General features: G+C 33.7%; 2 protein-coding genes across 2 annotated transcripts in view; one reads left to right on the forward strand and one right to left on the reverse strand.

The window, feature by feature from the left end:
- The window catches only part of Ndae1 (Na[+]-driven anion exchanger 1), a 207,912-nt gene extending 195,263 nt beyond the window's left edge, over nucleotides 1–12,649 (reverse strand). Inside the window, exon 1 of the mRNA XM_072532888.1 lies at nucleotides 12,319–12,649. The gene's annotated coding sequence lies outside the window, so the exon portion shown is untranslated. The remainder of the gene's footprint in view (nucleotides 1–12,318) is intronic.
- Nucleotides 4,545–5,033, forward strand: LOC140442501 (general transcription factor II-I repeat domain-containing protein 2-like). Its single transcript, XM_072533568.1, has one exon. The coding sequence runs from the start codon at nucleotides 4,545–4,547 to the stop codon at nucleotides 5,031–5,033; it is 489 nt and encodes a 162-aa protein (XP_072389669.1).
- Nucleotides 12,650–13,635: the final 986 nt, after the last annotated feature.

Raw genomic sequence — 13,635 nt, forward strand, 5'->3', positions numbered from 1 at the left:
GCTTAACCCTTTCAGCCCTGATTTCTTTGTTGATATTTTCTTTAATTGGACACCTAAATAATACTGAAAATATTTTTTATAAAATTTTTGACCCCCCATTTTTCATTTTACTAATTGGTGGCAACTGCCACCAAGAGGTTATTAAGGCATAAATAAACATAAAATTCGTAAAATAGTTTCGAAACACAATTCAGATAACTGCCTTAATCTGAACCTTCTATAAATGCAAGGTATAACAGACGCTGATAAAGATGTTAATAGAGACATGGGGAATCTAAAATTTGCATTCCACGACATGTCTCCTCAGCTAAGCAGAAATCGTTAGCGAATTGGTTTCTTGTACTCATACAGAGTAGATCCGAATAAAAATAAAATTAAAGACAGTCAAGATTTCCTTTCACGCAAAAATAGTCTATGTATCTGTTGATACGTATTTCGCTTTAATAAAGCTCATCAGAACAGTTATTCATAGGCTTTCTCAACGTGAAAATTAATCTTTTCCTGTCTTTGTGAAGCAACGATAAAATGGCTTCGAAACGGACGCAATAGCGACATCTGAAATTAAATCCGTAAAATAGTTTCGAAACACAATTCAGATAACTGCCTTAATCTGAACCTTCTATAAATGCAAGGTATAACAGACGCTGATAAAGATGTTAATAGAGACATGGGGAATCTAAAATTTGCATTCCACGACATGTCTCCTCAGCTAAGCAGAAATCGTATCAACAGATACTAAAGCGATATTAAAGCGAAATACGTATCAACAGATACATAGACTATTTTTGCGTGAAAGGAAATCTTGACTGTCTTTAATTTTATTTTTATTCGGATCTACTCTGTATGAGTACAAGAAACCAATTCGCTAACGATTTCTGCTTAGCTGAGGAGACATGTCGTGGAATGCAAATTTTAGATTCCCCATGTCTCTATTAACATCTTTATCAGCGTCTGTTATACCTTGCATTTATAGAAGGTTCAGATTAAGGCAGTTATCTGAATTGTGTTTCGAAACTATTTTACGGATTTAATATCAGATGTCGCTATTGCGTCCGTTTCGAAGCCATTTTATCGTTGCTTCACAAAGACAGGAAAAGATTAATTTTCACGTTGAGAAAGCCTATGAATAACTGTTCTGATGAGCTTTATTAAAGCGAAATACGTATCAACAGATACATAGACTATTTTTGCGTGAAAGGAAATCTTGACTGTCTTTAATTTTATTTTTAAACATAAAATTATATATAATATTTTATTACAGAAAAAGCATGTATATAAATATATTACCGTAAAAATTCGTTATCTTTTGATCCAAATGTCCGATCGGCAAAAATCAAGATTCGGTTTAAGGACAAAGAGTACAGCTTTTGTATGCAGTTTTTGTATTTTGCCGAGAAGTAACTCAGTTTTTATAAAGGTGTTAAATATAATAACGTGGCGCGATTTATGTCATTTTTTATGATTCTCGTGAGATCAATAAAATTGATCACTTTCATTGACCAGCTGTAGTAAACTTTTTATTTTTAGAGGTCAATCTTTAAAACCTATGAAATGAAATTTCAATTTTGAGTTGTGGTAACAAATATGAGGCATTTGAAATATGAATAAAAAACGCAAAACGTTTGGGGTAGATTATTGCAGTAGTTTTGTTCTCTTGAAAAACGTGCTAGTGTAATTGAAATTGAAAAAGTTTTAAATGTTTTAGATTGTTTGTTGTGTGAAAGTTTACCTTCCAAGTTTTTTAACCATATTTCAAATACCTCACATTTGTTGGATAAATTTCTGTAAGTAATGTATCCAAGTGTTGCTACGCCACTGGTAGCAATTAACTTACAATTCCTAACTTCTACCTAGGTAAATTCTCATGAAAGTCGAAAATGTATTTAAAAGATATGTTTACCCGTAGATTAACTTCCTCTGACCAATTCCAAAAATTTCTCGGTTAGACAAGAATTCAAAAGGTCGGTTTTTACCTACCTCTGTATAGAAATATCGAAGTTGTCCCCCGCCGCTCGAAAATCCCTTGCAATAGTCAGGTATTGAAAATCGGAATTTTAAGTCAGTATAATATTGTACCAAAGCTTATCTGGTCGCTCGCATATTAGTTAGTTTTTAGTTTCGACTTCAATATAATTCGACGCATTTTTGGTTTAAGAGTTTTTAGACTATCGCGTAATTAGTATCAAATTGTATCCCAGCTGATCTGGTCGCTTCTTGTTTTTAGAGTTTTATCTCGCGCATTGTAGTTATCGTTACATAGCTTAGAATTAAAAGCTGAACGCTCATTAGTTATCAAGTTTATTCATATATAAGAAAACGTCCTTAGTTGAAGTGATAGTAGGAATGTTTAATCTCTATCAGTGCTTGTGTTTGTAGTGTGTCGTGGACCAGTGTATAGACAGTGATCGGGGCTATTTCAATAAAGAACTTGCGCTAAAACTTTGGCTAGATATTAACTTAGTTGTAGTAACAATCAATTATTAAATTACGTATTGTTTGAACTGCTTGTGTTCTTATTTCCCACGCCAGTGGGTGGTCCTTCGGATTGGAAGTAATTACAAGACTTAGTACGCTCTAAATCATGGATGCACAGACCGCGGAATACTGGTGGCCCGCCGACAGCAAAAATAATACTCTAGTACATTCGAAAACTATTGAATTCTATTCCAGAATAAAACCAAAAAAAAATATGTTCGAAAAGTAATTTGAATCTCGAGCGTGCTATTTGAATCTAGTGCCCAAAAATGCTAAGTCAAGTAACATCGCTCGCTGCCTTTATATAAAGTTTAAAATAGTAGAGAAATCAAGAATGTTCTAGCGCGGTGCGAGCAAGCGAGATAGCAGTAGTCCCGAATTCCTGATTGCTCGCGTAGGAATACGAAGCTTCCATAGTAGTATGCACAGAGTACAGTTACACGTCGATTTACTTTACTATTGCAGTGTTAACCCGTCAAGTGCCGTGTATAATTGTGTTGTGAAATCGTAAGTAAAACTCTGTTATTAATAAGTGTTTCCCTACCTATTTAATCAAATTTAGCTTTAATGTTGGCCAAATATTAAAATAAAACAAAGAAATTACTATTTTTATCAGAATTTTTTTAATTGTAATAATTACGTCATTATTTCAGATATAAAATCTGTATAAAAATCTTAAAATTTCTTAGGAATAATATTCAATCAATTATTTTTGATAATTTAAAAAAGGATGGGTAATTTAAGTAGGTCCTGTAATTGTTTTCAGGTGCTGTGTTAATCCTAGCCAGGATTAAAACGCAACATGGAGAAGCCAGGACCTAGTAAAAAACGTAAGGTTAAAGATGAAAATCGGCAGTTTCAAGAAATTTGGACTGAGAAATACTTTTTTGTATGGTCGCATAACAAAGTCGTTTGTTTAATTTGCAAGAATTCTGTTGCGATTGCAAAGGAATATAATGTAAAAAGGCACTATGAAACGCAGCATCCTTCTTTTACCAAGATTACAGGCGAATTAAGAAAGCAAAAAATGTTGTCTTTAAAACGGGAGCTTATTGGTGAGCAAGCTATGTTTACAAAACCCATTCAAGATTTAGAAACAGCTACAGAAGTTAGTTATGAAATTTCTCGAATGATAGCAAAGCGAAGTCGCCCCTTCAATGATGGTGATTTTGTAAAAGAATGCATAGAAATTGCCGCTAAGAAAATGTGTCCAGAAGCATCAAAAAAGTTTGAGAAAATTCAACTGAATCGTATGACTATCCAAAGACGAATAATATCTTTGTCAGGTGATATTGCGGAACAATTAATTGAAAAAACTAAGATCATTGAATTTTTTTATTAGCACTCGACGAATCCACTGATATTAGTTCCACAGCTCAACTTCTCATATTCATACGAGGTGTTACTCAAGATTTTGAAGTCTTAGAAGAGTTATTAGGAATGTGTTCATTGAAAGGCCAAACCAAAGGAGTTGATATACTCAATGTTCTTTTGGATGAGTGTTCAAAAACTGATTTGGACTTATCAAATTTATCGGGAGTTGCGACTGACGGTGCTCCTTCGATGATTGGTGTCAATTCCGGGCTAGATACTTTGCTGAAAAAGCATCTGCAAGAAAAAAATATAAACGCTGAAGATCTTATGCAGTTTCACTGCATTATACACCAAGAAGCCCTCTGTTCTAAAAAAATTGAATTTCAAAATGTCATGAAAGTGGTAGTTTCGGTGGTAGGAATACGGAGATTTACTGTATTATACAGAAGTAAGGTGGGTGGCTAAGTCGTGGATTGATACTGGAACGATTTCTAAATTTAATACAAGAAATTGGAATATTTCTGGCGGAAAAGCAAAGGGATGTCCCGGAACTTAAAAATCCTGATTGGTTGTGTGATTTGGCTTTTTTAGTTGACATTACAAATCATTTAAATGTCTTGAACACACGGCTTCAAGACAAAAATCAACTGATATCCCAGCTCTACGCTCATGTATCATCCTTTCAATGTAAGCTGACACTTTTCAGATCACAGTTAAATTCTGGAAATTACAATCATTTTCCGAATTATAAGAAAATGGCTGAAAAATTCAACAAAACTGCGATTAATTTCAGTTATGTAGAAAAGCTAGATATTTTGATTCAATCTTTTCAAGAAAGATTTTCGGAGTTTAAAAAAGTGAAACCTCTGTTGAACATATTCAGCAATCCTTTCACGATTTCAGTTGAAAATGTGCCAGAGTCAATGCAGTTAGAAATTATCGACATTCAAAACGACCAAGATTTACGCAACAAATTCAACGAAGGAGACTTGCTGAACTTTTACCGCTGCATTGATAAAAATATGTACGAAGAGTTGCGCATAAACGCTCTGAAATGTGCCAGCTTCTTTGGTTCTACCTATATATGTGAACAAACGTTTTCAATACTAAATAATAATAAAACAAAAAATCGAAACCGCCTTGCAAATGAAAGTTTGGAAGCAGTTTTAGGTGTTGCTACAAGTAAATTTGAGCCAAATATAAAAAAGATTGTAAGCACTATGCAGTGCCACGCTTCAAATTAATAAATTATTTTTCAATTTTAATAAATTATTATCAATTCTTTATTGTCTTTAATTACCTATACTTCTGGCGGCCGGCCCCATCAGTTCATGATTTGCCCGAGTGGCCCCTAGTCTTAATAAGTCTGTGCATCCCTGCTCTAAATGGTAGCAATATCGCCATCCTAATTTTTTGAACAAGTGTCCGTTTAATTCTACCATTTTTGTTGGCTACTTCGAGACAGATAAGGAACCAGTTGTACCAAATTATCTGCAAGGGATATCTCGCTTTTATTAGAAAACTTTCGCAAAAAATAAAATTTAAGTCCAATCTAGTCAAAGTTGTTTATCGCCGAAATAAATATTTTATTTCAGAACTTTCCGTTGTATAAACTTAAATCGCGTCGTGAGTGATATATGTGTGTCATCAAGCCATCGAAGAATTGTGCCTGGCAGATTATCTGTTTCCAGCTAATCGCCTTTGGGTTGGCAAGAAGCGGTGAGCTATTGTTCATTCGGAATTTCCCAAAAAGGTCGCCAGACATTGTTAGCTATCGGTATTGTTAAATTTATTATTTAAAATATTTCATAGAAAATTTTATACTCAAAGGATTCAATCATCTTATTGTTGTCAATTGTACTGTTTTGTAAAAATTGCTGAAATGACTCAGAATTTAACCAAGCAAATTGGGGGTTTTAAATCTCAATTGACCCGTATTGAAATCTTTTTGATTACTAATTCAGATGATTTGAATAATAAACAGCTAATACAATTAAAGTATGATAGTTTATTTGGAGCTTATAAAAAATTACAAGATTTATTAGATCAAGCGGAAGAGTTAAGTTCTGATGGTACAACGACTAATGCTACTGAATCATCACATAAGAAAATTGTATCATCAGTAATGGAAACTATCGACCGTTTTGAAATTATTTTTGCTAAATTATTAAATTTAATAGATCACGCTGATGATCACAGAGTTTCAGACATTTCTCAAAATCATTTTTCTAATGTAAAACTTCCAGATATTAAAATTAAACCTTTTTCTGGCAATGCTCAAGATTGGCAGTCATTCTTTGATTTGTTTCAAGCACTTGTGTTAAATAATGCCAAATTAAGATCTGATAGCGAAAAATTTTATTATTATAAACGCTTCTGAGAGGTCAACCGCTGCAATTGATTGAATCTTTATCTATGACTAATCAAAATTTAGAAATTGCTATATCAACGCTTAAAACTAATTACGAAGACAAAAATAAGCGTTAAAACGCAAAACTAAAATTTCATGCTATTGCTTTTTAAGGTTAGACTCTAGTAATCAAAACTTTATAGCGGCCAGTCAATGAAAGGAATATATTGTATTGATCTCGTGAGTATCATAAAAAAATTGCACAAATCGCGCCGCATTTATTTATTTAACAACTGTATAAAACATGAGTTTATTTGCGGCAAAAAAAAAACTGCATACCAAAGCTAAACTCTTTACCTTTAAAACCCATCTTGATTTTTGTTGATAGGTCACTTGAATCAAAAGATATCGAATCTTTAAGACCCATTTACACGGGTAGAGTAATGATGCAAGTACTTGGTAGAGTAGAGTAACTCTACCCGTAAAAACGCTCAGCGCAGTAGAGTAGCAAGTAGAGTGCATAGTACGTGGTAGAGTAGAGTGACTAGCAACATGTGGTAAAGTAACTCTACTCTACTACCACCACCACCGCCAAAATATCCACTGGCCTGCGCACTCTACCCATGGAACGCGGTCAATTCTGGTAGAGTAGAGTAGGTAGGAGAGTGCATAGGGACGCTGTCATTCCGGCTGGAGTTGTGTTTTGTGTAAATAGTAAAAATAAAGTTCGCCGAAGATGAACTTCATTTTACTTTCACTTTAAAACTTGTAGAGATGTATGGCGAATACCAGTGTTTATGGAATTTAGGTAGTGTACACTACAGAACTAAAAGTATGAGGCAAGCTGCGGATAATGAAATCGTCGAAAGAATGGCAAAAAGAGGCTTTGGAGTAAACGAGCTTAAGCAAAAAAATTAAGAATATAAGGTGCACTTATAATCAAGAGTGTTTAAAAATATAAAAATCAATAAAATCGGGTTCAGGTTCAGCCGATGTATATGTTCCGAACGTGATGTGTTTCACTCCTATGAAAACAATCATGAAAGTTGCAAAAAGAAACAAATAAACTGAAGGCTCACGGGTAAGTTACAGGTTTTTATTACTTGTTAATAAAAAATACAATAAGAAATAAAAAATGTATTCTTATCAAGATAAAAGCTGAGGCCCCGTGTGTATTCCTTCTTTTAAGCCACCCTCTCATCCACTCCTTTCTTTGTTTATTTGCCTTATCATCGATAGCTTCAGCGACCTCAGTTATAAATGCATTTGCAACACTAGCTAAACAATTTTAAATCAATTTTCTTTTTCTTGAATTCATTTTGTACTAAACAAACACCCACTCCACACTATACTAGCATCAGTACTATACTTGTAACTCTCCTCGTGTGAACGGTATCAAGCCATTTTTGGTAGAGTAGCAAGTAGAGTCGACTCTACTCGTGTAAACAAGTCTTTTTACCCTCGAAGTGATAAAAATTTTATTGAACATGAATTTCGCGCGCGTAACTAACATGAAAAATCGAATATTGCTTCAAGCATTGTTTCTAAAGGCCATGATCAACAGGCGAGTAAAACTGCCGTTTTGTGGCTCGTCGGTAAAGCTCGTCAGTGTATCATTGCAATACCGCGGTTTTATATACCGACGAGCCTGGCTCGCGGCTCGTCAGTTTGTTTTATTTTTTACTTGGCTCGTCATTTAAAACCGCGGGTGTATCACTACTGGTGAGCAAAACCGGCAGTTTTCAGCGATCGTTGAAGTGAAAAGATCATTAATCATGGATATGCGTACTCTCAGCCACGACTTTTTATTAGAATTTATATATTGTTTACGAGAATGTGTTTGTTTATGGAAATGTACATCGCCAGAATACAAAAACAAAACAACTCGACTTAACGCATATGTAAAACTTTTAAATACCCAATGTCTAGGACATTTCCGCTTTTTTTTGTAATTTCGTAGTATGCTATAGCGAGGTAACATAAAACTTCACTTTCAGTTGAACACGACATGTTAGCTGTGGACGGTTGACAATGACTGTTTTGCTCGCTAGTCGATCAGCACTAACGAGCCGCGAGTAAAACCGTCGTTCTTAAAACCGCGGTATTATGGCTCGCTCGTCGATCACCCACTTAACCCGTAACTGCTAATAGTTTTAAACCGCCCTACCCATTTAAGTTTGATAGTGGGGGAGCTGTCTGTCCGCCTATTCTCTGGCCAGTTAGTATTTTATAAAAAGGCAAAGTGAGCAGTTTTGTTGATCGTGTCAAATTCGAAATAATTACGTAGTTGGGTCACGGTGACCCGTCTATAGTATTTAAGTGACATAATATTTTTTGGTTATAAAGGTATGTACCTATTTTTATTATTATTATTATATATTGTTTTAGATAAAATGGCTTCTTCAAGTAAGCATTTAACTTTGTCTGAGATGGAAGACATTCTAAACAGTGAAGAGTTTTGGAAAGATTTGGAAGATGCCGATGAAACGACAGATACTCTCCAAGAAATAGAAAATAAGGAGCAAGCTGCACACAAATTATTTAACTATTCAGGTGAAAGTGACAGCGATGAAATAGACAATGAAATTTACAGTGAACACGACTCTGATAGTGAATTTGAGGTTGAACTATTGCATGAAAACACCTTAGACAGAGATGATGCCACGAATAACGCTTCAAGTAACAAAACAGCTACTTTGAACATTTCAAAATTAGCTTGGTATGGAAAAAATTCTACAAAATGGGCAAAACAATCGCCAAAAAGGTCCAAAGTAAAATCTCATAACATTATAAGAGTTTTAACAGGACTGAAAGGTTCTACCCGTCAGAATCCACCACTGTGTCCTAAAGAAGCTTGGAAATTATTAATAACTGATGACATGTTGGAAAATATTGTTGAACATACCAACACAAGAATTGACTTAGTATCCTTAAATTACGCTACACTCAAAATTTGCCCCAACTTTCATTGAAAGAACAGATAAAATTGAGAAGCTTTTATTGGACTTTTATTTATGCAAGGTATATTTAAGTCTAACCATGAAGATTTAAAATCATTATGGGCAACAGATGGTACAGGGAGAGATTTGTTTAGATGTTCGATGTCACTTGCACGATTCTTATTTTTGCTAAGCTGTTTAAGATTCGACAATCATCTTACAAGGTCTGAAAGAGTGAAAACTAATACATTGGCAGCTATATCCAACCTATTTGAAACTTTTGTAAAAAACTCCCAACAGAACTATGTTCCAGGTCCTCACGTAACAGTAGATGAAATGCTGGTACCATTCAGGGGAAGGTGTGCATTTAGAATGTACATACCTAATAAACCTGCGAAATATGGTATAAAAGTGCAGATCTTAGCCGATTCCCAAACACACTACATGTATAACGCGGAGGTCTATACAGGAAAAATTCTCCAACAGAAACAAAAATCGCTTTTTTCACATCCAACTGAGGTTGTTCTTCGAATGATAAAATGTATTGAAAATTCTAACCGTAATGTCACTGGAGATAACTGGTACACATCAATGGAATTAACCAACGAGTTAAGAAAACGAGGAATTACATATGTAGGTACAGTGAAGAAAAATAAAAGAATGATTCCTCCAGAATTTATGGCCGACAGAAAGAGACCTGTTAGTTCTTCAGAGTTCGGATTTACATCAGACAATACTCTGGTATCATATGTCCCAAAAAAGGGAAAATCTGTTGTTTTAATATCATCAATGCATCACGACAGTACTGTTGATCAGAGCACTGGGAAACCCGAAATAATTATGTTTTATAACCAAACCAAAGCAGGTGTAGATGCTTTGGACGAAAAATGTGCAACATATTCCACTTCTCGAAGGACCCGTCGATGGCCTATGGCAATTTTTTACTGTATTTTAAATGTGTCTGGTGTAAACAGCCGAATAATATATCAGTTTTCCCGAGGAAAAGAAATATCCCGTTACAATTTTTTAAAAGAACTAGGCATTGCACTGTACACGCCACATATGAAGAAAAGACTTTACAACGTAAATGTACCCCGGAAACTTCGATGTCTCGCAGCGAATATCCTTGGAGTAGATATAGATGACACACCTGCACCATTGCCAATACAGAATATATCTAAAAGGAAGAGATGCGCAATTTGTCCCGGAAAAAAAGACCGGAAAACAAATACATACTGTTTTGTGTGCAAATTACCTATATGTTTACAATGTGCTCTAAAAATATGCCCAAATTGTAAATAGGAATTTATTTTACATTAAATTAGTTTACCGTTATATAAAAATGTGTTTATGACTTAAAATAAATGTATTAGCTAATGTTTTTTCTTTATTTCAGAATTTTAAAACTGGGTCACAGTGACCCGTCAATAGCAGCTGCGAGATAACTTTTTGTCGGTAGCAGTTACGGGTTAAGAGAACAGTTTATTCTACACAAAAAATGCTTATAAACATTTTTATTTAAAATTATCTTAAGGCGGTTTAAGGGGGAAGCCCAGGAGTAAAAGTAGTAAACTTCTTTGCATATTTTTTTGGGGTCACAAAATTAATATTCTCGGTAAAATTTCAGCTTGTTCGTATGATTTTTAGAGGTTCAGTGGTATTTTCATTTCTGACGACTGGAGTATATGGGATCACTAACAGGAGAATTTTACTGTCATTATTGCATGTGGTTGCCTTTTAAGTCGTCCCAAAAATGCAACTTAGAAATATTAACAATATCGCTTTTAATGTATTTTAAGATATGTTAATATAAATCAGTCAGATAAAATTCAGTTGTTAGAAAAATGTTTTTAATAAGTAACAAAAACAAAATTTGTTTAATTTATTTTAAAAAACATTTGAAGAGTATAGACAGCTTTATTATTTAGAGTACTATGTTAGCAATCAATACTATTTATAAAAATATAAGTATTAGTACAATGCAGACAAGACAGATGATTTCAGTACTTTCATTCCGTCAAGTTTTCAATTGGTATCCTAATCGGTGATTTTATCGCTACTCCGGAAATAGAAGAAAGATATTAATTTTCATGCAAAAAAGCTATAGAGCTAAAATAGCATATTATTATTGCACCATCTGAGTAGGTTTTTACAATAAATAAAAAGAAGTTATCACGGGTGAGAAACATGGTCACTTACACAGAACGACCAAGAATTGCTTAAACGTTTCGACAGAAAAATTCTAAGGAAAATATATGGAGGAATCCAAGAACAGGGTTTGTGGCGTAGGCGCTACAACTTTGAGTTATATAGAAGTTTTGGGGAACCTGACGTTGTAAAATGTATTAAATTAGCACGCCTTCGATGGATAGGACATGTAATTAGACGAGATGAAGATGCAAAGATCAGAAAAATTTTCGACCAAAGAGGACCAGTGGAAAGACAAGCCAGAGGAATACCAAAACTTAGGTATCAAGATAACATAAAGGATGATCTAAAATCCATCGGAATTAAAGCATGGAGAAGAGTTGCCAGACACAGGGGCGAATGGAATATTGTTCTAAAGAAGGCTTTGGCTCATAACGAGCTGTAATGCCACTCATGATGAAGAAAAAGAAGTGGTAACTAAAATTCACGATTACGAAATAGCAAACTTGGAATAAATGAATAAAAATATATTAGTGTATAATCGTATATTGTTAGGGATATTCTGCCTTTTCAAGTGTATAATGCATGTCTTTTACAGTTTCCAGTGCATATGTAGCGGTCTCTAAAAAAATACGAAATATGAAATAAAAAAATGTGTTACAAATAGGTTAATGAAGGTCGTAGAGAAAATATTTGCTAAGACACCGCCCTAGGAGTGCCCAAGGCCCAAAAACCTTAAATTTATTTGATTTTATATTCGTAAAATCTGCTAAATTATTACATTTAAGTTATGTATTAATGTTATTTTAGTATTTTTATATTTGTTTTTAACGCTACAAAAATAAATTTTATTTTTATTAATACTAAAAACAATAGGTACATAAACAATATTAATTATACGGTTTTATAGTAGTCATATAGAAAATTTACGTCGGGATGCTGTGTTTATGCTGATAAAAAATTTTATTTACCTAGATCATTTGATTATAGTAAGTACATCTTGATTTTTGTAACTAAAATACAAAATCCTTTCATTTAGTTTAAAATTTTCTTAAAGAAAGTTTTCATTCAAAATAAATAATATCAACATACCTGTTAAACTCAAAAAGAGTTGTCACACATTTTCATAACGCCCGCACTAAGTCAACAAAACAACTTCAAATAAATAACAGTTTCCTAAACGTAACCTTTTCTAATTTGCATTAACAATATAAACAGAACTATATTTTAACATATCGTATTGCATCGGTTTTATTTTTCTTCAGTCTGTGAATATATTTGAATACCGACTTCACGATTTTTTTAACAGACATAATTATAAAAATAATAAAGATAGTTTAGTAAGACAGATATATAATAGAGGTAAAGACGTTTGTTAAAATTTGTGTAAAAGAAGCTACAAGGAAGTAAACTGGAGCATTTTCAGCTGGAGAACTAAAGTCAAACTAACTCTAAATGATACCGGAATCTCTCCGCTAAATATCTAAAGTCATAAAAACTGATACAACGATGTCAATTTTCAAATTGTATTTAACTGACAGAAATCACAATTACCAAATTATTGATACAAATGAACTGAATGAAAGTATAATTTGGATGTAATTAGGATGTGTATGTATCTGTATTTACGTGTAAATTACAACAGTTGTCGAAGAAAATAGAAGTTTAAGGGTGCTGAAGAAAAATCAAGATCCAGGTAAGAATATGGATGATGAAAGACGAGCAAACAATCTACCAAGAAGTAACATCTAACCGAGATACTGACCCATCTATTTTAATCTCATAAGTTCAAAAGACCATCGACCAAGCGAAACGAAGGAAAACTTCTGGTCGTGATGAAATACCTGCAGAGTTATCACTGCTAACACTGTAACAACTGTTAGATGATAAGAGTGTTGCGATTATCACACGCCCAAAATTTTTATGAAAATATTGCATTGTCGCATATATAAACTTCGTGAGAGGATAACTGGTGATAAGCAATTTGGTTTCCTAAATGGGTACTCGGGCTTTTTTGCACGCGAATACTCTTACAAAAGAGCAATGAGTTTAGGAAAAATATTTACGTATGTTTTATAAATTTCGAAAAACACGTACCACACACACTACTATTTCAATGCTTGGACTCATTTGATCTAGACACATATGACATTAGATTGCTCAAAAATCTTTATTACAATCAGGCAGCTTGTATTAAAGCGGATCAAAAGATTGCAGCTAAAGTTTCTATTAAGCGTGGTATCAGACAGGGATGAGTTATGTCACCGATTTTGTTTAATGGCTACATTAAATACAATGTTTCATCTTGTTATTACGACGATAGCCAACGCTTGTAATCAAGCACGGCACACAAAGAAGAAAAGGATAATGAAAATGGACAAATAATAACAGATAAAGTGAAAATAAATA

Source organism: Diabrotica undecimpunctata, chromosome 5 (assembly GCF_040954645.1).
Source record: "Diabrotica undecimpunctata isolate CICGRU chromosome 5, icDiaUnde3, whole genome shotgun sequence".
Lineage (NCBI taxonomy): Eukaryota > Metazoa > Arthropoda > Insecta > Coleoptera > Chrysomelidae > Diabrotica > Diabrotica undecimpunctata.